At 45.1% G+C, this 26662-nt stretch overlaps 2 protein-coding genes across 5 annotated transcripts in view; one reads left to right on the top strand and one right to left on the bottom strand.

The window, feature by feature from the left end:
• The window catches only part of KCTD21 (potassium channel tetramerization domain containing 21), a 9189-nt gene extending 8710 nt beyond the window's left edge, over positions 1-479 (bottom strand). Inside the window, exon 1 of the mRNA XM_058864147.1 lies at positions 413-479. The gene's annotated coding sequence lies outside the window, so the exon portion shown is untranslated. The remainder of the gene's footprint in view (positions 1-412) is intronic.
• The window catches only part of USP35 (ubiquitin specific peptidase 35), a 27778-nt gene extending 1116 nt beyond the window's left edge, over positions 1-26662 (top strand). Inside the window, exons 1-11 of one of the 4 annotated variants that reach the window (XM_058864084.1) lie at positions 505-624; positions 9808-10504; positions 11656-11791; positions 15599-15728; positions 17102-17203; positions 19041-19199; positions 19956-20149; positions 20271-20364; positions 21851-21957; positions 22745-23960; positions 25108-26662. In XM_058864084.1, the coding sequence (XP_058720067.1) occupies positions 9823-10504; positions 11656-11791; positions 15599-15728; positions 17102-17203; positions 19041-19199; positions 19956-20149; positions 20271-20364; positions 21851-21957; positions 22745-23960; positions 25108-25278 (2991 nt within the window). In that variant the 5' untranslated portion in view covers positions 505-624; positions 9808-9822 and the 3' untranslated portion in view covers positions 25279-26662. Of the gene's footprint in view, positions 1-504; positions 625-786; positions 890-5760; positions 5978-9807; positions 10505-11655; positions 11792-15598; positions 15729-17101; positions 17204-19040; positions 19200-19955; positions 20150-20270; positions 20365-21850; positions 21958-22744; positions 23961-25107 lie in introns of those variants that run through there. The other 3 variants (XM_058864070.1, XM_058864079.1, XM_058864085.1) reach the window with 3 other exon arrangements.

The following is a 26662-nucleotide window of genomic DNA, read 5'->3' as shown; positions in this document are numbered from 1 at the left end:
GACCCAGCTGGCTGCGTGTCCCGGGTGTGGGCATACAGGGCTTGGATTCGCTGTGAATACTTAATTTTTGGAGACATTTCATTGGAAGGGGGCAGGGGAATGTGCAAAGTTTGCAGAGTGACGCTGAACCCCCAACCCTGTTACGAACAATCGTAGGTACGACTTCTCCCTATATAGCCAGGCGCTCACACTACTACGTTAGCGTAAAATGCTAAAAAAAAATATAATCCCAAATTCCCCTTCAGAATGGGCTCACCCGTCCTTCCCGCATCCCACAGCGGACCAGCTGCGCGGCTCCCGGCAGCAGCTCCCCGCTTCCTCCCCGTGCCTAAGTCCCCCGTTCCCCCCTCGGGGAATTCCGCTGGGGGTGCCCCCGGCCCTCCCCACGCCCCCAGCCCCACCGGGGACCCACCTGCGCCCCCTCCAGCCGCCGAGCTCCGCCGCTGGCCGAGAGGCGGAGGGAGGCGGAGGAAGCGGGGGGGCGCGGCGCTCCCGGCACGGCCCGGCACGGCTCGGCCCGGCCCGCTGGGAGATGTAGTTTCCCCGTCGCCCTCGGCCCTGCCCAGTACTGCCCCGGGACTGCGGCTCGCAGCCGGCCAGGCTGCATCCCGGCCCCGGCCGGAGGTAACGCGGGGCGGGCGGAAGGGAAAGGGGTGCAGGATCCGGGCGGTCGGGGGTTAGGGTGGTCGCAGGAGGCGGGGGTCGAATGCCGGGGAGGTGGTGCAGTAGCGGAGGTCTGGGCTCGGGATGTTGGAGGGATGCTCAGGGGAAGGGATGCAGGAGGAGTCGGGGAAAGAGGTGTGTGAAGGATGCAGGAGGGATGCTCGGCGTGAGATTTGCAGGAGGAACGCTCGGAGTGAGGGACGCAGGAGGGATACTCCGGTGCGAGGTAAGGGAGATGTGCTTGGGGTGAGGGATTCAGGAGGAATATTCGGGGTGAAAAGTGTAGGAGGGGTGCTCAGGGGAAGGGGTGCAGATGGAGTAGTTGGGTAAAGGAGTCCTGGAGGGATGCTCAGAGTGAGAGATGAAGAAGTGCTCGGGGTAAGAGGTACAGGAGGAGTGCTCGGGGTGATGAATGCTCTGGGTGAGGGATTCAGGAGGAATGCTCAGTGAGGAGGGTATGGGAAGGGTACTCGGGAAGAGATGAAGGAGCATTATTCAGGGAAAGGGATGTATGGAATGAGGGATACTCTGGGTGAGGGATGCAGGTAGGCTGCTCAAGGGAAGTGATGCAGGAGGGGTGCTGGTGGAAGGTGTTGCAGGAGGGATGCTCAAAGGCAAGAATGATTGGCAGTTGGAATGCAGGAAGGAGCTGGAAGTAAGGGCTCTTTGAGGGTCAGGATAGAGTTGGTGTTCTCAGGAACTGGGATGCTCTGAGGGAGGGATGCTCAGGATAAGGGTAGGGGTACTTGGGTGGGATACTGAGAGGGATGTTGTGGGGTTGGAATGTAGCAGAGGTCTTGGAGGGAGGTGTGCAGGAGGGGTGGTTGGAGTGAGAACTGCTCAAAAGGCTGAGATGCAGGAAGGATGTTCAAGAGGGGAATGCTTGTAGGGAGGAGTTTGGGAGAAAGGCCCAGGTTTTGGGATTCCTAGAGAGATGCTTGGACAGAGGGATGCTCTGTGGTCAGGGTGCAGAAGGGAATGGTGGAGGTTGGGTGCTTGACCATTTGGCTTTTTGGGAATCAGGCTATAGGTGAATGTTTGGAGGGAGAAATACAGGAGCAACATTGGAAAATGGGGGTTTGTGCATACCCCCAGTGCCTGCAGGGCTGTGCAAATCTGTTTATAAGGCAACATCTTGTTATAACAAACTGGCCGAGACAGATTCATGTTTTTCCCAGGGAAGCTGACCTGGGGAGAAACATCTGGGGGTGCTTCCATCCCATAGGGAGCCAAAGACTCTAAAAGTGAAGGACAAATTCAGATTAGCTGAAATACAATCCAATTTCAGGTTAGATCTGCCCTTTTTTGGACTTTGCAGGTGTTACTGAAGAATACAAGCATATGTTGAAATATTTGCACTGCTATGAGGTTTTCACAGCACTTTGGGAGCTCAACTATGCCCTGCTGCATTTAGTGGCAGGGAAATTTCAATAGCATGCCCTACCTAAACTGAAAGGATAAAACTGAGCTTTACCTGAGGAGGGGTCTCAAAATGCTTTGGGCACCTTTGTGATGGAGTTCATAAAGTTTGCCATGGTCTCACTTTGAATTCTTGCTTTCTGAATTGGCTGATGCAAAGCCAAATATATTGGGAGCTGGAGGGAAACTGAGGTCTCAAATGGGAATCATACCCCATTTTTCCTTTCCTGAAGGCGCCACCAAAAACTGGAGATCTGTCTCCAAACAGTGAATCAGTATCTGATGAATCCCAGGCAGCATTGTCAGTATCTGCCCTCAGTCTGGTATGCTTTGGTGAACAGGACGTGGTTTTTCCTTGGGTTGTATCCAGGGTTTTAATTTCTGTACAGAGACAAAAGCAGACAGAAACCTGAAGAAAGAAGAGTGATCTTAATGCTATAAATACCTTCAGGAAAACAACCAGCTTTCCGGAGTAGATGTTTTTACAGTCTCCAGGAACAGTGATTGCAAGGACGTTGGCCTGAAGGTCAGTGCAGGATCTGGGCACTTCTAGTATAAAGCCTTATGGAAGTAGGGTGTCACAGGCAAGGCTGAAAGCTATAGCTAAGCAGGAAAGCAGAAGTCTTTTGGGGAAAGAAAAGGAAGATCTTTTCAACTGGAGGATGGGAGGAGGAAAACTGGGAAAAACTTACCTATTGTAGGCGGGACAGAGCTTTTGGGCATCCAATGCCAAATAAATTCAGAGAAATCAAAAGCACCTGGGGTGGGTTGTTTTTGTCTGGAGTTGGTTCTGGGCTCAGCCACAGAGCCATTGGCTTGTCACTGCTGGTCTGGTAGTTAGAGCAAGCCTTGCCTCATGTGCCTTTTTCTCCTGCTGGTTTTCAAGGGAGAGGGGAGCTTAATTCCTTATGTCTTGCTTTCTGTATCAGTACCAGGATGGTTGGTAATATGCTAGTGATGGTTTTGAGATGCTTTATTAGAAAAGGATACCAGTAGGTACTAGAGATCTGTGTATGTGGCTGTTGACTGAAGGGGAGGAATGGAGCTGGCAGGAGGAGTCTGGAGAAAAAAAGAATGAAATGCTAGAGCCTTGGGCTTTATTTGATAGTGCATGGATTGCTTTGATGTCCACCCATAGCTTTTTTTTTTAATTTGATGATTGAGTGCCTAACAGCAAAAAACAGAGCAAGAGAAGAAACTAGGGGATCTGTGTGTACCGAAGGGATCAAAGAAGAAGCACTGGAGAAATAAGAGAGCAGGGTAGCGTAGGTAAGATAGATGGGCTGAGGTAGGGCAGCCTGCCCAGCACTGTCACTTGGAGAGGACTGATAGAATTGCATGATATGGTCAAATGTATTTATGTTTTAGAGGAAAAAAGAACAATGAAATACATGGTACTGCAGAAAAAAGGAAAAGGGTCTGCAGTAGTCTGTGGATCTAAAGTATCAACAAATTTTAAAGAAAGTAGGGACTACTATATATGATAAATTTAGGCTGATTGCAAATAACTATCTTCTGGTTGGTTACTTTTTTGAGATGTCTAAAAGAGTGTGGCCACAAGAGAGGAACTCCTTGTTCCCAAGGTGGACCTCCTGATGTACAGCAAAGCCGTGCAAAATGCCAGCAGTCCATCTGGGTGACAATGCTTTAAATAAACCTTCACTCTCTGGAGAGAGCAGAAAGCTACAGAGCTTTCTGGAGAGAACTGAAAGCTACTGTCCTGTAGAGCATAGGGACAGCCTCCTGCTCTGAATCTGCTACATCCTGTGGTGCAGGGCAATGTCCTGCTCCAATTCTGCTGCCTGTGGTGAAGGACAATCTCCATCAGTGCTGTACTAAAGGCAGTTCTGATTCTGAGGATAGAAAAGCATGAAGAGCCTCGTCAGCCAAAAGTAATTAACTCTAGTGAGTAGGAGACACACAACACGAGTCCAATCTGTCACTGGAAAACAGTCTGGGACAGGAAGCAAGGAATATGTGATCTCCTTGAAATGAGAAGGTGAATTTAAAAAGGCAGATTATAATCACATGCAAAAAAATTCAGCCAGGCTTCTGTGCTGGCATTTTTTCCCGTTACGACTGCAAATGGGTAGAGTCTCACTTCTCTTTCTAAAGGGCTATTTAATGGGATTTTTCTGCAGTTATTAGCTCTGATTTTCTGCTTAGATCTCATAAAAATTTACCTGGTGCTCTGCTATGCCACAGCACTTTATGGGGTTCAACTCAGCAGCTGAAAGCGAAGTACAGTGGAGCACTGCCACTGATGTATTTGCAGGTCTGGAGAGGTTTGGCTGCTGGCTCTGTCACAACCTACTCCATGTCCTTGAGAAAATGCTTTGATTGAGATAGTTTTTAAGGTCTCTTCCAACCATTCTATGATTCTATGGTCTCGATGTGCCTCAGCTTTCATATTGCTACAACAACATGAATATCTATTAGATGTGGTAATGGTGTGCAGGCTGTGGTTTCCCCTTCTTAACTGGCTGAACAGAGTACTTTGTACTTTGAACCAAAAAAAATCCTCTTCGCTGATGAATTCATTGGACATTTGTTCCAAAAAAAAAGTCATTAGAACACAATTATTTTGATATTTTTGGAAAATAGACCCAGAGAGGTGACAGCAGGGCTGGTCCTTGTAAGAAGTTGTATACCAAGTGGTAAATTTTGTAGAAATTTTAGAGAATAGGGTATTTTTTGTGCTCTAGGAAGGCACTGTGTGAGTTGCCTTTTATCCTGCAGCAGCTCAGCATGCTGCAGGATTGAGCCCTAATTGCCTGGCTGCCTGGAGCATGCAGCAGGAATAGCAGTAATGTCTTGGCTGACATAAAAGAAACTATTTTGCCAGGAGTTAAGGACAATAAAAGGTGAGTCTCATTTCGGTACTTCCAGACCTCCAGGGAGTTCAGGGAAATAGATATTTTTCTTCTCAAGTCAGAAGCAAACTACTTTATGTATTACTCTATATTTGGATGGTGGGAATTATTTTTCCTTCTTTAGTGGTATTTATCAAAGTCTCTATGATGCCATTGTAGGAAATGTGCTGAATTTATTACTAAGGTTCCCTAAAGGTAAGGTACATCTTGCATCTATGTTTTCAGAGCTTTGTTAAGAACTAGGGTGGGGGAACTGGTACTACATTCAGCAAGAAGTACTGAGGAGACTTTACTGGAAATCTGCTGCTGGCAGGACTAACGGAATGAATTGATTTAGAAGTAATTGGATAGATTTCAATTGAAATGGATCCCAATTAAAGAAAAAGAATAGGCAGAAGAGAACTATAAGTACAGCTTGAAACAGTACAGAGTATGAAGCCTAGACCCAGGCAAAGTCAAAGGCGATTTTTCATCCTGAGGTTGGGTTTTGGGGTTTGTTTTTGTGGTTTACCCATTTTGGAGAGTGACACTAAGCTGGCCAATGCTGCTTTTTGCTTAAATTCCTTTTCCCTCTGGTTTCTCGAACATGCTTGGGTGCTTGTCCTATCAGGGACCCATCTTGTGGTCAGCAAGCATCTTTGATGTCTGTAAGGCTTTTGAGATTATGCCCTGCACCATCCTTGTATCAAAGACAGATATATGGACTGCTAATTGGGTAGGAAGCAGGCTGGAACTATCCTAGGACCTTTCCTTTTTAATATTTTTTATGAATGACATGGAGGAGGAAATGACAGGGCTGTCATACAGGAGGGCCAGGACATGCTGTGGCTGACATGAACCTCATGGAATTCAACAAGGACAAATGCAAAGTATTTTGGAATGGATTCAACTGGGATGGACTAACCCCTTGAACTGTTGAAGGCTTGGGACTGATTGTCTGGGGACTCAATGGGGAGCAGTTCCCCAGTGCCTACAAGGAGGTTATTCAGGAGATGAATCCAGGCTTTTTACAGGAGTACAAGGTAGGTGAATGAGAAAAAACAGACATAAATTTAAACAAGAGCTTCTAAGTGCAAATAGGGAAACCCTTCCCACTATGAATTAATTAGAACAGCAGCCGGTTGCCCAGGGTTGTTGTATGATTTCCATCCTGGAATATTTTCTAGACCTTCATGGATAAAGCCCTGAGCAGCTGGGGTTGATTTTGGCTGTGGATAGGGTTTGGGCTAGAGACCTCCCAAGGTTCTTTTTCTCCTCATTCTGTGATTTTGCCTGTATTGTTCCTGCCAGTCATTCACTGGGGTAGCAGAACAGTTTTGCCATTTCATGAGATTTTTTCTTTTTCTCTGCAAAGCTCCTATTGTATACTCTCTGTTTTATGTGAGCTACAAAACAGATGGCAACCTCAATGTGACTCTTCAGTTTAATAATTAACTCTTTGACCTTCTACTTCATCCTTGTGTGCTCCAGGAACTTGGTTCTGTTCACATGCAGGAATGAGCCAATCTTCCCAGCTCTTCAGTCTTGATGCTGGTGAGGAAGAAGTACAGAAAGGTTGTTCTACTTCAAGAACACTCATAAAAGCCTGATTGTCTGAATATTTAGTCTCTTTATTTCAGTATTAAACAGAGGAGAACCAGGGACCAGATCTCCAAGGCAGCATTCAGCTGCCTGATAATGAACTGTCCTTCCCTCTCCTACAGTTCCCTGGGTTATTTATGACACACTTCCAATTTCTACAACAAATGAGACTGTGATCTTACAGACAACACTCCAAATCACTTTACTCCTCCACTGCAAAGCTGATTCACTTTCCAGGGACGTCTTGGGAGAGGGGGGGAAAGTTAATATCAGATGCTTAAGCTATTATTGTTCTGAAAGCATCTAGAGTTGCACTTGTCTTGAATTAGCCATCTTAATTCCTAGCCTTTGACATGTGTATGATCTTTTAGTGTAGAATGCTTTTTCTAATGTAGTTTTAAGACTATAATATTTATTACTGCATATTACAAAGCCACTTAAATGTTGCTTTAATGTAGTGCTAAGATTATAATATATGGCCTGGCTAGAATCCTTCATCCTGGCCTTGTCTGGCCCACACCCAGGGAGCAGTTTGGTCTACCCTGGTACCAGCAGAAGCATGGGCTTGTTTGTCCCCTCTCTCTGACACCAGGTTCGTTGGAGAGGTGCAGGTGGGACTCTATTTCCTAAAGGCCAGTCTTGTCCTGTAAAGCCCTTCATTGGTGAGGAGAGCATGGACCCTTCATCACAAGGTCACCTCAGGTGGTTCTCCCTGTGTGTCTTCAAGGTCTTAATGTCCATATAAGTCACTATGATGTTTCCTGCTGAGGCAGATGGTTCTTTGGGACTTGTTTGCCTATTGAATGTGGAGGGAGTTTGTTTCAGCTTTGTCCTACTACACAGTGTCAGATGCAACCCAGTTGCACTCCAGGCAGCAACACTGAGGAAGCCCATTCTCCTGTCCCTTTCTGTGATCAGCCTGAGGAAGAACCAAGTCATTTTAGGAGATGCAAGTTTATCTCAAAATTCAGATGAAATTGGACTCTTTGCATCAAAAATTTGGGTGAAATTTGGCAATACTAGAGTAGCTAAAAGCATGATCATAGTGGGGGCAGTAGTGGGCAGCCATCACATCTGAGAGAGACAGCGAGAGCACCCAACACCATGTACACTGGGGGACTGTGGTGATTTATGGGGTTAGACCTAAAAGAAATGTGGCTATTATTTGGCCATCCTGCCTGTGTGGTGTTTCCAAATCACTGTGCCAGACTCAGCATGGATTGTTTCAGGGAAGTAACAGTGAGACATAAGCAGTCAGAACTGTAGATCCTTCTATCTCCTCCTGGCCCCTTATCTATGTGCCAGATGAACAGGGTGTCTGGGCTCAGGCTTGGGACCTGCAGAGGGGAGATGAAAGGGGTACCAGCCTGACTGCAGGTGTGTGCCAGTTTGTGTCTGGCCAAGACAACCACTGAACTACAGCAAGGACAAATGCTCCTCCTGATTTTGGACTGTCTGTAAGTCCCATCTGCTCTCCACGTTGACTTTTAACCTTTTCTGATACTGTGGTACTTTCTGTTTGAGGTGAAAAGACATCTGTGGGATTTTGTCTTCTATCTTGTCCCTGTTTGCCACTGGTTTAATGCAGGCTGGTCCCTCAGGAGTCCTGTTTATATATTCTATCCTGGGAAAACAGTGTGATGGGAGAGCATTAGCTCTGCCACAGCTTGTTGCAGGGAAGGCAGCAGTAATGCTTGATGGGGAAAAATAACTCCAGCATGTGAGCGGAGGAATGTATGAGTCAGCAGGCAGGGCCCAGAAAAGGCAAGGTGGTTCTTGGAGAGGCATTGATTGCAATGTAGTCTGCAGTCAAGGCTGGATGGGAGGTGGCTATATACATATATATATATATGCATATGTGTATATATATATATGTATATTAATAATGTTTTTTTTTTTCATCCTGTGAGATTGTGGGGAAGCAATGATGGGAAGAGGTGATATTTGGTGAAGTGGGAAGGCTTTCCAGCCAAGCAGCTGTGAGTCAGAGCTTGATGTTTGTGTCTGGCATGGTTTTACTTCTTTACCCTCAAGCAGCTGTCAACCAGGCAAAAAGATACTCTCAGGCTCACTCCAGGGATGGCATGGTCCATGGATGGTATCTGCTGAGGTCTCTTCTGGATGTCATCTGTGAAAACCATACTTGGGGTACATGTCATCTGCATTTATATTCTTTGTAGCCCTGTCCACTTGAAAAACTCCAGATGTTTCCCAAGTGCTAATGAAGGATCTTTTAACCAACCCCACTAGGAATTGGTGCATGTTGTTCTCATTTCACAGATTACAGACCTGAGGAACAGAAAGGTGGGGATTATTATTCTGGTCAGATACATGAGTGTGGCTTGTTTTAGGCTATAGGCAGAAAGGGACCTTCTCCAAATATGTATTTGTGGAGTGCATTGACCTGGGGGGACTTGTTGGGGATGAGTCTTTCTAGTCTCTGTAATACATTACAAGAAATCCTGACTGTCTAATTTTATCACTCTATAATGTGTTTTTTTTGGGGGTTTTTTTGGTTTTGTTTTTCGGTTTTTTTTTGTGCTGTAGTATAGCCAACACGTGGTTATAAATGTTATTCTGAGCTTTTCCTTGGGAGTTACTTGTTGCTTTTTTTAAAAAAAAATCTTCTCTAATGCTTTATTGCTGGTGAATTCAGGCTGTGACAAATGGGGAACTCTGCCTGACTCTGCAGTTTCTCTCCCAGATCGCTTTGGTCCCGCATACAAATGCGGCAGGTCCCTGGGGAGCAGCCAAGACTGCACCACTCAGATGGAGTGGCTGGCAGCACGGTGTAGATGTTAAACAAACACCCCTGACATTGCACAGAGAGGCTGCAATCTCACCTCTGCTTCCCTGGGCTTTTTCTCTCCTTGCTTGAATGTGAGGACAATCATTGGGACCATCTTTGCCTCTTGAGGACACCTGAGCCAGCAGACACCAGTGTAAGACCTTGGCTCCCTTAATTCCCCACTTGTCCCTTCTGTGGGTCTGTAGTTGGTTGTTTACAAGACAAAAATGCTCAAATGTGTGATTAATCAGAAGAAGTTCTGTATCTTTGTGTATTCATTCAGTTTTGGGGGGGCTTTAGTCTCAATCAAACATCACTGGAGTGGAAACTTTTCTGAATACTACATGAAAAGGCCACAAGAATTATCCTCTTCAGAGTGGTTCCAGATAGCTCTGCTTTTGTGACCTCCCTTGCCCCAACCTGGGCTTAAAAGCTCAGCAGACCCTCCTTGAACTAACCTGCTGCTTTGTCTCTCTCTTTTAGGAGCAAGGAGCAGAGATGGATAAGATACTGGAAGCTGTGGTGATGTCTTCTTACCCCAACAATGTGAAGCAAGGTCTTGTGAGGCGCGTTATCGAGGCAGCAAAGCAGCCCATGGACAGTGAGCAGTGCTGGTCCATGCTGGAGCTGTCCACCAAGCTTTATCTCACTGGGGACACCAAGTATAAAAGAGAGATTGGGAAAGAGGTTTTGGAGGTCTATGGCCATTATCACCCAGAGGAATTTGAGGAATTCTTCAATGTCCGCTTCCTGCTGAGTCTCCTCCAGGAAGGCTATGGACCTCTGGGGAAGAGAAGCCATTATGTACTTGATTATATCCAGTTAGGACTGCAGTTTGTCCTGGAAAGCCCATCAGCAAACAACATCTTCAGCTTATTGAGGATTGAGGTGCTCCGGAAAGTCTGCGAGAGGCCCAGCCCCAAGCAGTGTGCAAAGATCAGCAAACTCTTAATGCAGCATCCTCAGTGCATTCCCACAGGAAAACACCAGCTCTTGTTCTGTCAGCAGCTGATCCGGTGCATCGGGCAGTTCCAGTGCGTTTCTGAGGGGGAAGAGGAGATCATGGAGTTTTTGGAGCAGGTGAACAAAGTGAGTGGTTTGCTGCAGAGGATCTGGAGGACTCAGACCTCAGCCATCCTGCCCTCTTTGAAAGAACTGTTCACCATAATTTCTTCAACAGGTAATTTAAATATAATAATTAAAAAAAGACCAGGAATGTAAACATTGGCTCTGATGAAGTCAAACTCAATTAGTTTGACATCTTGCAGAGTTTTCATCCACTACAGAAATGCAGCCATAGGTGAAATATAATAGACAAGAACCTCTAAAAGTTACCAGGGCTCTGAGCTGGGAAAACAATATCACCCTGAAACCAGAGAGAGTCTGCAGACAGAAGCTGTTAACAGGATTGAAGCATTTGCAGCACAAGTTTGTGTTCAGCACTTTCCAGCATCAGCTGGGCTTAAGGGAAAACATTTTATCTGCGGCTTCTTAGAGTGGAACTTGAGAGCTTTTAGAAATGCTGCTCTCTTATGGCTGACTTGGTGGTGCTCTGCAGCCTGCTCCCTGCCAGAGAATAGGGATAAAGCTAAGCAGTTATTTCTCACTGACCTAGAGGTATGAAGCCCTACTGACTGTCTGAAGGGTGGTTCCCTCTTAAGGTGAGACAGACAATATTTATCCAACTTCTGGTGCCTTTAGGTTATTGTGGAGGGTTTAAGATGGTTTTTGGAGGTACCAGTGCCATGAAAGGCTGGTGAGCTCCTGGTTTAGCTATTCCTAAGACCACAGGAAATGGGTTTTTCAGTATGATATCCTCATCTATCGGAAGGAGGCCCATTTCCAGGCAGGCAAAATTGTAGTTGCATCTTTTTGCAATTATTTGCAGTATTTAGTAAAAAGAGAGTGAACAGAGGAAATTTGGTACCTGAGTTGGGCCAAACACGTGCTTGTGATCTCTTCCTCCCTTGGGGCTACATATGGCTTCAGGGAACAGCTGTCTGCTAAGATCCAGCTTCATTATGTGCTGCACTGGGATTTGAGGAATTATCTTCCTAGCACAGCTAACGGTGGACTCTACACTGCTCATTGGCAACAGCTCAATATCTGCTCCATGATGTGTGGATGGGCTCTTGGGGATGTGGTTTAGTGGTGGACTTGGCAGTGCTGGGTTAAGGGTTGGACTTGATCTTAGAAAGCTTTTCCAACCTAAACAATTCTATGATTCTATTTTTGTGGGCAGAAATTATTTGGTTTTTAGGACAAGAAATGTGTGCCCGGTTTTCCTGTCAGCTAACATCTTCATTGCTGGGGGCCATCCCTGTCTTGCAGAGGAACAGGAAGCGCCCTCCAATGCCTTGGCCAGCGTGGTTCAGTTTGTCCCTCTGGAGCTCATGGATGGCGTCATAAGAAACCTCACCAATGATGACAGCATCACTGATGTGCAAATGATGATGGCCATTGGCAGGTAGGAGAGGCTATGTGAGTGAAAGCTTTAGCTCAGTTTGGAGAAATGCTCTGTGTGGTTTTATCTCAAGCAGCTTGGCTGTTGTTGCCTGGTGAGGAGTGTGTAGGGAAAAAGAAAACTTCTGTATAATTTCTTCTATCCCTGAGGTCCCAGAGAACTAGAATAAAGAGTGGTAGTTGCTATGATTATGGATATTATTATATTTGTTTGGTTTAATTTCGTTTCTTAGAAATAAATTGTATTAAAGGATGTCCAACACAGGCTATCTTAAAGACGTCTGATGATTTTTTGTTTTTTTTCCTCTGAAGCTGTTGAGGGCTTTTTCTTCCCAGAAATCTTCTTTTCAGGATTTCCTGATGATCTTTGTCTCCCTTGAGAAGGACATCCTCTTAAGCCACCAGTCACAGCTAAAGACTTATGTGAGGGGGATTTCCAGGTCCCACCTTGGCCTTTGTCAGGTGGAAGTGCTGCAGTTGGACAGGTAGAGTCAGTGGAGACCTTGTCAAAGCATGATGAAGAGTAGAGGGTGAAATGCTACCTGATATATTCCAGACCTGGTCTTTGCAGCACCAGTGCCCTCTTTTCATCACCACATCTTCTTTGCATCCTTATGTCCAAGTCCTACAGCATTTCTGTGCTCCAGTGCCTTGCTCTGCACTTACTCAGGTGTATCTTCAATGATCTTAAGGATATTTTCCAACCTAAATTATTCCATGATTCTGTCTTTAACCCATGCTTTCCTTAGAGCTCTCCATTTAAATAGATGATATCCACATGCAGTGGTGTATGCACTTAACACAAGGGAGCTGCTCTGACTTGATGTCAGTGGAAGCATTTTTTTCCTCTTCTTGTTACAGGGAGGGATTTGTGTCTCCCTCCCAATAAGGTTACGTGACATAAACACGTTATTCCTGATGGGAAGTTTATACATGCAGAAAAGGGTTACTTCTCTTTTGCTTGCGGGCAAGGTCATGCTTTTCCTAGAATCCAGAGTAACCCAAGACAAAAGATTAAGTTATTAGTTCAGTTCCTAACCCACTTCTCCATCTTTTTCTCCTTCTGGACACTTGCTGCTACAAGCTCCAGACAGTTAATCTTCTAAGAGTTCAAGTGTCTAAATACAGAGGTTGCCAAATCAATTGCATCATTGCTTAGAACATTCTTTGTCATGAAGAAGGACAAATAAATATTAGTCAGAGTCTGCAAAATGTAATTAAGATCATTTAGGAGAAATGTTGGTGTTTTGGCAGTGTGTTTATGGCAAGTGGGTCCCTCAAAAACAGTGTGACCACAGGCTTTTTAATGTGTGTGCTCCATGCCTAGAAAATCAAAGGAAAATGTACAAATTGAAGGATCTTTTAGCTTAGAATCCCTGACAAACTGCTTGCACCTAGAAGTGTCTTCTTCTGAAGTTTGGGTTTGGGAGTAGCAGGAAATAAACTGGACTTAGGGTGGAGCTTCTGGTCAAGCATGTAAAGAACAAGTAGTGGTAAAAAAAGCAAGACTGTCACCTGCTGGCATAAGTGTACACCACAGTCTCTTTTACAGAGTTTGTCTATTTTTAGATAAACTCTATTGTTGTGCATCTGTGACGTAAGAGGTATTCACAGATTTGGGTTGTGTTTTGTTTTGGTTTTTTGTTTGGTTTTTTTTTTGTTTGTTTGTTTGTTTTGTTTTGTTTTTTTCCTGGGGATGTATCTATTGCAAAGAGCCCAGGTCCAGATGTGGGAAGCATCTGCTGTCACACAGCTGTGCAGGCACTTGCTATCTCTGGAGATCAGGGTCTGTGCTTTCAAAAGTTTAGCATACCAAATCGATTACTCCTTTGTCAAATTAGGGTTATCACTACTAAAATATTTGTGGATTGTGCAATGTGAATTTAAAATATAATTTCTTCCTACTGTAGCAACATGGGCAGCACTGTAACTTAGCCACCAATGCTGGCAAAGTATAGCTTCAAGCAACTAAGGTTATTTTATGCCTGTTTAAAGAAGCTAGGGAGAAAAAGGACCTTTGAATCTCTGGATCAATCTCCCTGCTTTATAGCTTTGACATTACAGACCCCTTTCATGAATGTTTAACTCTGCTTCTCAAAGCAGGACAATGCTCCCACTGCTGTTCTTTCACAGCTCTTCCACCACTGGGTTGCTTTAGTGGGTCAAATCTCTCTTCTGACAGCCAGTCTATTTCTGGCCATCTTACAGTTCATTTGATGTTATGCCAACAGAAATAGCTGAACTATCTGTTGCCTCCCTGGTGTTTATTCCTTCAATATGTGCAGGAAGAGCTGTCCCTTCCCATCTCTGCTTTCTCATGGCTGTGCAAAACAAGCCCAGTTATTTTAAGCTTTCCTTGCAGGAAGTGTTCTTCATTTCCCCTGCCACCTGAACATGTTTCTTCAACATGGTTCATTGGTCATGGGCACAGATGGTGGTGTTTGTGCACCATGTTCATCATGACAGCCTCACCACAGCCTCAGATGTCGCTGTTTTGCTCTAGAGACCTTTCCTTCTGCACCACAGATGGTGCTGGTCTTTTCCATGGCTGCTGTTACACTGGGAACTTGTAGTCACCTGGTATTTGCCTGCTTGTCTTCGAGCAGATGAGTTACTGGAGCCTCCACTCCTAGTGGCTTCCATGCCTTTTGAATCAATACATTTCCTTCCAGTTCTACATTTCTAATCCTCAGGGTCTTCCTTGTGACTCCTTGATCTTGTGTTGATGATGCTTAACAGCTGTGCATCTTCACATACAGTGATCACATGGCTTTCCTTGTTCTCCTCTGGTGCAAATGTCTGTGCAAGCTTCTCTGGCATTTGCTTTATTAGCCAACTTGGCTTGACTTTTATTATTTTTCAACATCCCAACATGTTCTGCTTTTAAAGATTTTTTTACTGACTAGACTTCAATTTTCCCAGTTCCTTGTAAACTTCACTAATTCCTGCTCTTTGCCTTGTGACTGTTAGTTATCTGTCTTCCCTTCTTTTGATTTTGCATGAGATACAGATTGATAAGCAAAAGGATCTGACTGGGTAAAGTAGCTGGACTCTGGTGTAACCTGAAGGTCTGGGGTATCTTCAAATCAAAGGTACTGAAATGGTCAGCGAAGTTTGATACTTGGAGATCCCAAGTCTTATTTGCTTCCTGGTTGTTTAACATGAAATTCAAACAGAGCCAATGTGTCTTCACCTAGTCTTAGGTTATTGTTTTATGAGAAACTTCTGTAAAGCACTTATTTCTTGCAGAAACATGGCAACACATTGGTTGAGTGACTGGAAATTAATTTTTTTACTTGTGACATTCAGGAGTAATTTGCTTCAATTAGTTTTCACATGGCATTTTTAAAATATGTTCTTGGAAATCAATGTTTCCCACACAGAGAACTAAAATGTGTGAATCTGAGTGCTTTTTTCTTACCAGTAAAAATGCAGAGATTAAACTAGTATAATTTGTTTTCTAATGGTGACAATGTGGAGACCTCAATCGAACCCTCACATGAGTAGTATATAGAGTACTGCACCAGTTTTAAAAACTTGAACTTGACTAGACCAAAGTTTGTGGAAGAAAATCCCCACTTTACTTGATGGATGTGGGCTTGATCCTCTGATGAACCACAGCGTTATGGTGACATTGGGGTATTTCTACTTCAGGCTCTGTTGTGCTTTGAATAACATGTGAAATGCCTTATGAAGAGCCTGTCTCATCCCAGTGACTGGACACCAGTTTGGAGGAAGTTTGACCCAGAGTGGAGCTTGACTTTTACAAGAAACGCATTAAATTTATTTAAGAGTTTGTGTTTCATTTCAGGATGATTGACTGGGTGTCTTGGCCCCTGGGAAAGAACATAGACAAGTGGATAATTGCTCTGCTGAAGGGTTTGGCTGCAGTGAAGAAGTTCAGCATCTTGATTGAAGTCACTCTTTCAAAAATAGAAAAGGTCAGTTGGCTCTTTTAAATGTGAATGTGAACCACAGAAATACTATCTTGTACCTGAAATATCACCTTGCCTTTCAAATGACAAGATGAGATATATAGAGAAAAAAGAGTTTGCTGTCCCAAGGAATACTGATATTGCAGCTAAGAGTGATGTTCAACCTGGGATTCTGCAGATTGTGGTCTGCAGAGGTACTGATATCTTAAAAATTATGAAATAAAGTAGCCAAGGATTTTCAAACCAGTTGAACACTCTCCTTCCCAAACTATGAAACTCTAGTAAAACTTGCTTTTGGGAATCTGACATGCTCTCCTTTGACCGTGCCTGGGTCATTGCTGGCTGGCACAGGCAAAGTACGTATCAGTGAGCGTATAAATATTCTGCAGAGTCACAGGTCAGTTTTAAAGCCTGTGCCCTGGCTTAGTTCTTTTATCAGTGTGGATAAAGCCCTCACTGCCATTGCCATTACCTGTTTCAGCAGTGAGTACTTGCTATCTCAGAAAACTGTGATCAAGTACTGAAACTGGTCACTATTTCAGAATTTTTTCCATTCTGTGGTCCTACTCTGCCCTTCTTCGAATAATGGGGATAAAACCTGGCTGAGCCACCAGAAGTCACAGTAGAAACTACTAAGACAGTGTTCTTAGGGACATGGTTTAATGGTGGACTTGGCAGTGCTGGCTTAACAGTTGGGCTCAATGATTTTCTCACCTAAATGATACTGTCATTCTATAATTATCAGTAACGGAACATTATCAATAACTGCATTTGTGATCCCTCAAGTGCATTGAGCAGTGGGACAGTAGCCGAGCATCTTCAGCTTTTCTTTCTTTCTTTCCTTTAATTTTTAATGCATAGGAAAGGGACACAGCCATAAAATAACATGTGATTTTTGGAAACCCCTCAAAAGTACTATCTGACAGCAGTAGAGGATATACAGGTATTTTTTGTAAAATAGAATAAATATCATTATGTAGCCTTTGAAAAAGATGCTTGCTTTTTATATCTTTGTCTGAATGGTTAGTGATAAAGTTCCAAATACCTGAATAAATTAAGAGGCACATTCTAGAAAATCTAGCATTCTGCTGAGCTTGCATGGCTTCTTCATGAGAAGATATGGAGATGCAGCACAGGCATTACACAAGCCTGAAAGGGTGAGGATAACCCACACAGTATTTGTAAGAGTGCCCTGAGCCAATACTCTGGGCAGGAGATGACCCTGAAGACCTAGTTACAGACTGCTAACTACCAGCATGGAGTAGGAAGAGACCAGCAGCCATGGTAGATGCCCAGTGCCTCTGTTTCCTGCTGTTCCCTTCTGCTGGTTGCAGTGCCATCCTGCCTTCTCACTTGCTTTTTTTTTTCTCCTCCACCAGGTCTTCTCCAAGCTGCTGTACCCCATTGTGAGGGAGGGGGCTTTGTCTGTCCTGCAGTACATGCTGCTGAGCTTCCAGCACTCCCACGAGGCATTTCACTTGGTAAGGCTGTGTCTGGCACTTGGATGTTACGGAGTTTAACCCTGCTGTGGGGCAGCAGGGATAGTGGGGGGCCTAAGGTGTGGCAGATGTTGCCACTCTGGCTTTGGAGTGCTTTTGGTGGATCCTTTGCACTGAGAACATCTCAGAGTGCTCTCCCTGTGGAGGGCAGGGAATATGTTATCAAACAGCCCTTGCTTTTCCTAAGCAGGTGCCTCACTGTCTGTTGGACTCAGTGGGCCCCATTCCACATGTGGCTTTAAATTGTCACCAACATGTGGCACCCATTTCTTTAAGTGGTGGGTTGTCTTTGAAAGGTTTGTACAGCATCAGTGCAGCAAGACCAGAAGATTGGATCAGAACACTTCACTACACAAATTCTCTGTTAAAAGCAAAAAACAACTTTTGGCAACATTTCAATATTCCCTTTTCATTTCCACAGTGATATTTTATAGTTTGTTTTGCTGTTGGCACTAAGGCACAGCTCTGTTTCCTGCTGGTGTTGTCTCTGGAATGCTGAATTTAAAAAGTAAGGCTGAAGGCAAAAACATGCTTGTAGTGATCAAATTGATAAAAGCAGTGAGGAAAAATTACTCCTATTAATGTTTGATTTTGTACTTTCTCATTAAAGCCCTTATATTTGGCTTTTCACCTAAAGTTCACAGAATAAACAGATAAGGATGGGAAAAAAGAAAGCTAGCCAACATTTTCAGCTGATGCTTTTTCCTTCCTCAGCTGGAGATACTTTGAAGGAACCTGAATTTCTTGAGAAACTCTTTGGTTTCTAAAATTAGTCATTCCAATGTGTTGTCTTCAGCTGGGCATCAAATTTTCAAACACTCCAAAAGCTGTGAGTTGTTCTTGGCTCGAAGTTTCCATCTGTAGCCCATAAACATAAATTTCCTCCTTTATTAAAAAAAATATTGAAAATCCAACAGGGCCAAACCATGTCTTTTTGTGTTTGCCCTGGCACTTTGGAAGGGTTTTGAGAATTGTTCCCATCACAGCTTGGCAAAATTCTGATGTATAAAAAGGTGCTGCAATTGATTTGCTTCCCCCAACAGCCTTTCCTGTTGGAAGGGGAAATAGTTAAAATCTCAACATTTTGTAGGGAAAGAAAAAGAGGAGAGGAAGAGAGGACCAGGAAATGGCTGGACTGGGGTCGTGATACTTTACTCCAGGATTGCACTGTGCTAAAAATAACTTAAAATATAAATATGAAAAAGGTTATGTAAGTGCCTGGGTCACTAGCACATCTGCAGGGTTGGAAATAGGTTATTAATTCTGTGTGCAGCTGCAGGGTCAGCAGAGGGTGCCCGTGAGCAATGGATCATTTGCATTTGCATCTGTTTGTGAATTTTTTACATTTTTGAGATGAAAGCAAAGTAAAGAATGTGCTGTTTGTATGCCTGTTGCCATCCATCCAACCATACCAATTCCAGTTCAGTATATTCAGTATAAAATAACACCAGAGCACAGCAGCCAACATGCCTTTTAGGCTAATCGCATCTACCTTGCAGGTTTGAATCCCTGCACTTGGCAGTCAGCATATCCTTTCCACTGTGGATGTGGGATTTAGGGGAGACTAAAGAATGGCAGTTGCAGCTCAGCAAAGCAGCAGCACAACCCTGCAGGTGTCATGCAACACAAAACACTCTAGGGTTGCCAAAATCAGCAAGAGAGTTGCTGTTGAGTTCAAAGGGTGAAGGATGAAGTCTAGAATGGCACTGAACTCCTGTTCACTGTCTTTTCTGCCTGCAGGTGAATTTCATTCCCATAAATGTATTAAAATTATGTGAATAATGTGGAGTAATTTTTGTAGTGAATTTTTCTTTTCCAGCTACTTCCCCACATCCCCAGGCTGGTGGCTTCTTTGAAGAAGGAGGATTCCAATTCTGCAACCAGCTCCCTGGAGCAGCTGGCCGAGCTCATCCACTGCATGTTCTTCCGCTTCTCAGGATTCCCAGACCTCTATGAACCAGTCCTAGAAGCAGTTAAAGTAAGTCATGCTTTTCTCAGTCATTTTACTGCTTTCCATATGGAAATGGCATCTTTGTTGGTAGCCTAGAATAGAGGGACTGTCCCACTGGTAGGGATGTCCTGACCTCAACACCTCAGATGGTGGTAGAAGAAAGGGGATTAGAATTCTGAGTGTGAGCCCTGTGTAGGCAGGTTGAAGGAAGTTACTTCTCCAATGGTGGGTCTGCAAAAGTCCTGATAGTGCCTGTAGGTTTTAGCTATAATGTTATTCTCAAATGCCTCTAAAGGACTAATACAAACAGGTAAACTATTCCTTGCATGGAGGCAGGTTCACATGAAGAACGGGAAAAATGGGCTGTGTGAACACCTGTAGCAGAGGAGTTTTGCAGTTGCCCATTACTAGTTCTTCATGGGAAAAGATCAGTCATAGGATCATAGAGTACCCTGAGTTGGAGGGAACCCACAAGGATCATCGAGCTCAACTCCTGACCCTGCACAGGACAACCCCAGGAACCACACCATGTGCCTGAGAGCATTGTCCAAATGCTTCTTGGCTTAGTGCCATGACAACTTCCCTGGGAAACCTGTTCCAGTGTCCAGCCAGTCCATGCTGGACACTTTTCCTAATATCCAACCTAAACCTCCCCTGACACAGCTTCATGCTGTTTTCTTGTGCCCTGTCACTGATCAGCAGAGAGAAGAGATTGATGCCTGCCCCTCAGCTTCCTCTTGTGAGAATAGATAATGATTTGTAACACAGATCTCTCTTTCCAAGGCTCTCCCAATTCCAAATGAAGACCGGATTAAACACCTCTTGGGACAAAATGCTTGGACCTCCCAGAAGAATGAGCTGGCCTGCTTCTACCCACGCCTGGCATCCAAATCAGAGACGGGAAAGATTGGGTTAATTAACTTGGGAAACACCTGCTACATGAACAGCATCATACAATCTCTTTTCATGGCTTCAGAGTGAGTTTTTCCTCCCTTGCTCCTGTTCAAGACTGCTCCAGGGGGTGCTCCTCACTCCAGCCTTGCATGTCCCACACTGATTTTCCATCTCACAGATTGCATCTCTGCTTTTCTTTCACAGCTTTCGGCATTCAGTGTTGAATTTAACTGAGGGCAACTCCCAGCCCCTGATGACAAAGCTCCAGTGGCTCTTTGCATTTTTGGAGCACAGTCAGGTAATTATTTCATGTTCTAGTTATTTGTTTGGACTGTCGGCTGCGGAAAGGCTCGTCTCCAAGTTGCTTCCTGCCGGCTCTAACGTGCTGATAAGGAGCTGTGGATCTTGGTGGGTTTTTGTAATGGGACAAATTTTGTTTATATGAAGGAGGCTAATTTTGGGAGAGGTGGAGGGGAAACTCCTATCACCCATGAAAGTGGGCTATGTTCACACCAGGCTGCCTGTCTTTAACTTGTGGTCCTCTTGGGCTGGGCTGGGCTGATGTAATAGCTAATGGTTTCGACAATGAAGTCCATTAGGTAATAGTTTACATCTGTGGTCAGCTGAGAAGCCTGTGGTGTGAAGCAGAGGTTTTGTTTCTTGCTGTGCAGGAAGGGAGAAGACTGGAGCAGCTCACTTGTCCCACTGCTGCCCAGCAAAGCACTAGCAATTGGTGAAAATGGTTTTAAAAGTGGTTTTGTTAAAAGGATAATTATAAAAGCCCCCTTAGATTCCAGGTCTTTGAATCTCTCTGTATGTGAAGGAAAGTAAAATAAAAATAACATCCTTAAACTAATTGTAAATATTTCCATGACAAATGTGACTCCTGGAGATACAGCTAGGTCATATCTAATTCTTCTCTTGAAAATATATCTGTCTGTCCCTAGAAAAAACAGGTTTTGGAAAGCCAGTGAATTTTCCCTTGCTGGTTAGCAAGTCATGCAGGCTTCTCCATTTCCCAAGCCTTGACTGGCAGAGCTGGCTGGTAGCATTGTGGTATTATGTCACTACAGATGACCTGGGGGGAAATATAGACTTCCTGTTAAATTTAATATTTGGTCATACAAGAGTCTAGGTTTTGATGGCAGTTTAGAGTGTCTGTGTTCTGTGATGAGCAAGTACAGAAGCGTATTTCCTTGCTGTGTAGCTGATGTTAATTTCCTTTCAGTTATTTTTCTTCTTTGGGTTGTTCTTAAAGTTACTTTTTTGCTAAAGATGGGTCTCTTTCCATGTTAATTAGACATCTGCTTCCTAATGACAGCAATTACATTACTGGTAACAGATTACCTGCCTGCAGTGATCAGAATATTGGGTGGAAGTTTAGTGGATTTTTTTTTGCCTTTTTTTTTTTAAGAGGATTTGATGAGAGAGATCCTGATCAAATTAAATGGAGCAGCAAATTAAATTCAGGCTGAATTAAGTAGAATTATCTGGATCAAGCCAATAAACCATTTAAAAATTGAATAATAAACACATGGATATTTTATAGAAGTATATGTAAAATAATGTTTGAAATTCATCCTTACCATCCTGGCTTACAGCAAACCAAGTGCTGTGCACAGGGATTAGCCTTTGTAGGGGGGGGAAAGGGACCTTATCAAGCACAGAACACTGTGCTCCCAGTGAACCAGCCAGAAAACCCACTCCTCTCCCCTCTCCATCCCCCTGTGTGAATTGAGGAAAAACTGCTAGGATTAAATGCATTTCTTCTGTGTTGCTGCCAGCGACCTGCCATCTCCCCTGAGAGCTTCCTCTCTGCCTCCTGGCCACCCTGGTTCACCCCTGGAGCTCAGCAGGACTGCTCAGAGTACCTCAAGTATTTGCTGGACCGGTATGTGACGAGTGCCATGATCCTGGAGCCTGGTGACAAGTGTCCCTAAACCCCAATGCGATGTTTAGTGCTCACCCACTTACAAACAGTGGCTGAGACCCAGAGGAGTTGGGAGAGTGGAGGGTTGGGATGGTGAGACTGGTCTGAGGCTCCTTAATAAAACCCTGTTTGGATAATTTTAGGGGTAAGGTCAGAACTTAGTTCAACTTGAAAATTTCTGCCTTTGCTCTGAGGACACAAGGAATTCATAAAATTACAGAGTCATTAAGGTTGGAAAAGACCCCTATGATCATTGAGTCCAACCATTAACCCAGCACCACCAAGTCCACCACTAAATCATATCCCTAAATGCCACATCTATGCATTTTTTAACACTTCTAGGAACAGTGATTTCACTACTTCCTTGGTCAGTCTCTTCCAATGCCTGACCACCCTTCCAGTGATTTTTCCTGATGTCTAATCTAAAATCACCAACCATAGAGATTCACCTGACAAGCCACTCAGCCTAATCTGTAAAATGCTGATTTTTGACTTTTACCTAGAAATATCAAATGTCCCAGTGTCTCAGTGATCCCTCTAGAAGTGTGGAGTCAGTGGCACATGAAGACTTCAGGTTCCCAAATCCTGTCTGACTCCTTCCCACCTTTCTCCCACAGCATCAGACCCCTGGGTTCAGGCAGGTTAACTGGGATCAACCACTTGCAGTGAAGAACAGGAGACCTACTTTAGAAACTACCTCTTGGTGTTATATTGATGCATAACACAGCCTTTTTCTCCCCTGCCAAAGATTGCATGAAGAAGAAAAAACTGGAAAAAGGATCTACCAGAAGCTCAAGGAATCCAGCTTGATGTCTCAGGCAGTGGAGCATCATTACTTAAACAAGACATTGATTGAGAAGATGTTTGGGGGTAAAATGATGACAAAGATCCGCTGCTTGAAGTGCCTGAATGTTTCATCCCGAGAAGAAGCCTTCACAGACCTGTCTCTGGCTTTTCCTCCATCGGATAGGAACGTGCGTGGGACCACATCTGTTCTACCAGTGGAAGAAATTGGTGCACAGTTCATTGAGCCTCCAGAAAATGCAGGCCAGCTTATGGGCTCTCCCTGGATCCAGAGGAAGGCCCCCATGGCCAGTGACCATGCAGCCCCAACAGTGTCGGTGGAAACATTAGGTTTCCAGGAACCAGGAGAAGCAGCAAATCCCATATGTGGCAATGATGTTGGGGTGGATGCAGCCAAAGACCCTGTCTCGACTTCTGGGGAGCAGGCACATGCTCCCAAGGACTCCAGATCTGTCCCAGATTTAATCAACTATTTTCTATCCCCGGAGAGACTGACAGCAGAGAATAAATACCACTGTGAGAAATGTGCATCCTTGCAGGATGCTGAGAAGGTGGCAGAGCTGACAGAGGGTCCACACTACCTCATCCTCACACTGCTGCGGTTTTCCTTTGACCCACGGACTATGAAGCGGAAGAAGATCTTGGACAATGTCTCCATCCCTGTGGTGCTCAAGCTACCCATCCTTGTTGCTCCAGAGGAAACTGAGGAGGTTTGCCAGCATGGGAAGGATGGTGCTGTCCCAGGGAGTGGCTTCATGACTGTCGTGTACGACCTCTGCAGTGTGGTGGTGCATTCAGGCATCTCCTCTGAGAGTGGTCACTACTACTGTTACTCCAGGGAGTGCACTGACACTGTCCCCCATGGCCAGCCCCGGGATGGGGTGCCAAAACAGGCCTCTGACAAACAATTGGACTTTGAAATCCAGTGGTACCTCTTCAATGACACCAGAGTTTCCTTCTCCTCCTTCGAGTCAGTCAGTAACGTCACCTCGTTCTTCCCCAAAGACACCGCCTATGTCCTCTTCTACCGGCAGCGGCCGGGCCGGCAGAGCTGCCTGCTGCATGAGGCTCTGGCTGAGGCTGGCCGCCTGCACGGCGAACTCTCTCTCCACAAGGACTTGATGGAAGCCATTTCCAAAGACAACATCCTCTTCTTGCAGGTAACTCCTGCTGCTGTGCACAGCAGGGTGCGGTCCTGCAGCTGTCCAGCTAATGGGCCGCGTTCCCACCCATCTAGCAGCAACCACTGTCCTGTGGTTAAAATCCTTCAGGTACCCACCCACTCCCTGAAGCCAAATCCCTTTTCGTTTTTAGCACCCAGATATAAACAGGTTCCTGCACTGAGATTGGTACAAGACATCTTGTGGCTGTGCTTGGGGTTGACTTGCTATTGTGTGCTCCTGGAAGCTCAGCCTGAAATTTTCTTTGAAGTGCCTGGGAAAGACAGGATGATGGAATAGTTTGGATTGGAAGGGACTTTTAAAGGCTATCTAATCCACCTCCCCTGCAGGATGAGCAGGGACATCTTCAACTCAGATGCTTAGAGCCCCATCTGGCCTGACCTTGAATGTTCCTAGGGATGGAGCATCTACTACTGCCTCTCTGGGAAATCTGTGCCAGTGCCTCACCACCTTCATTGTAAAATGCTTGTTCCTTACATTCTACCCTTTGCTCTCCTTCCCACCTTCACTCACTGGTAACTAGCAGTTCCTTCCTACCACCTCTGACATTCAATTGACACTCTGAGCCATTGCAAGCAAAGTACATTTCTTTCCCTTTTTCTTTTCTTATGATAGAATCACAGAATGGTTTGGGCTGGAAGGGGCAATCCAGTTCCAACCCCTCTGCCATGGGCAAGGACCCTTTCAACTAGACCTGGTTGCTCAAAGCCCCATCCAACCTGGCCTTGAACACTTCCAGGGATGGACATTCACATCTTCCCTGGGCAGATGGGTGAGCTGGGAATACAAACTGGAACAGATCTCATTCATCTGATGGAATTCAATGCTTTCCAAACAAGTGTCTCATATGACATGACCTGCATGTAGAGCTATTTGAGGGGTCCCTTCTCTCCACCCCTAGGTGACATGGGAGGGCTGGGTTTGATCGCTGAAGAGCTGCAATGTTCTGCTGCAGCCTTCCTGCTGAGCTCTAAGAGCACATGGCCTCCACACCCCAGTTTAATTTGAAGGAAGCTCCCAGGGGGAACCTTACAGACCCGTGGCTTCTCAGGGGTGGTGGGAGCATCCCCTCACCTGGGTCTTTTATCTGCTGATATCCTTGTGCTATTTTTCCCTCTTCTCCCAGGAGCAGGAAAAAGAAGCGAGGAACAGAGCTGCCTATATTTCTGCCTTGCCGAAATCCCCGCTGTGGTGGAGAGACTTGGACAGGGACAAGGATGATGACAGCTCGTCTGGGGGCTGCAGCCCAGCAGCAGGTGGGGGTGGGTCCAGCTCCTTCCATGGACTCGTCTTTTAGCCAACAGCTTAACCCAGATGGGCAGTGTTCATGGGGTCAACCCAAAGCCAGAAGCTCCTCTTCCTCACCCCGATGACAGTGAATATCTTGGAGGAGGACTTGAGAAACATTTCAATGGAAAAGGTCTCAGGGGCTGATTTGGAGGCACCTGGAGGGTCTTGCTGCTTCCTATGCACTTGGTCTTCATGCCTTAATGTACCTAAGCTAACACAGAGATGAGCAGCTGCTGACAGCTCAGAGAAGTGCCCTTTTGCTTCAGCATAGCCATGTCTTGCCTGCTGTGAGCCATGCCAGCAGCCTGGGGAGGTGACGGGGACAGGCATGGGAAGATGGACCCAGCAGGGCCCTGGGGATGGAGATGTCCCATGCACATCCCATCTGCAGCCCTTCCTGTGGCGCTAAGTTGGTTCTGGGGTGACTCTGCTCAGTTATATTTCTTTTTAATGTGATTTGGGAACCCACCATGAAAAGCTCTGAAGGTAGAAAAAAGTCTGAAAAATGCCAAAATGCAGCAGTGCTGGTCTTTAAGGCAGTAAGCTTGTAAAACAAGCAGTGGCAGGTCAGCCAGGGTGGGTTGTGCTGCATTGCAAGACATCCAGAAGAGACTGAGGGGGACAAACCCCTCCAGCCAAGAGAGACTGACCTGATCCAGTTAGGGTTTCTGGGCTCCAGTGAAGACCCATTGGGTAGGTGATCGCCTCTGGATACTGTTAGTGTGCACAGCAGGCCAAGACACAGAGCTTGTTTTTCCAGATGTGTCTTTAGGATTTGATTAGTCTCTTTCTGCTGCTGTCATTTGATGACTTTCTGGGCTGGATCTGCCCTTTAAAATACAGGATTTCCCTTGGGATACCGCAGCAGATGACAGAGCCTCCCTAAACTCATTATCTATTTTTTTTTGTTGTTTTAAATGCTGATTTGCAAGGTGAGTAGCCCAACCAGGTATGTTATATCAATCTAATATCAATATATACTATGTAAACCAATGTATTATATAAATCAATAATGGGACAGGGGCTCATTCTGATGGCAGATGGCAAACTCAAGCCCCAGGCAGCACACCTACAGGACCACAGCTCCCTCCCATGTCCCACCCCACCCGTTTTCCCCTGCCTGCTCCTCCTTCACACCTGTAGTAGAGATTTCTCTGGCTCAAGTGGCAGAGACTTGTGCCTTAGGTCCTAAGTGCAGGGCCTAATCCTGACCATGGACTATTGGGGTAGGAGTATTTTTAGGAGTGTTTTTGTGGAGGAAAAGGCAAAGCACAGACATTACTGTGGGTAATGTGTGCAGAAAGTCTGCTAGAGGGAACACTTAGGGTCAAGTATCTGGTGTATACCATCATGTTCTTTTATTGCCTTTCCTATATATAAATAAAGGAAAT

The sequence above is a fragment of the Poecile atricapillus genome, chromosome 1 (assembly GCF_030490865.1).
Source record: "Poecile atricapillus isolate bPoeAtr1 chromosome 1, bPoeAtr1.hap1, whole genome shotgun sequence".
NCBI classification, from domain to species: Eukaryota; Metazoa; Chordata; class Aves; order Passeriformes; family Paridae; genus Poecile; species Poecile atricapillus.
Note: the sequence above shows the minus strand (reverse complement) of the source record. Positions and strands in the feature narration are given on the sequence as shown.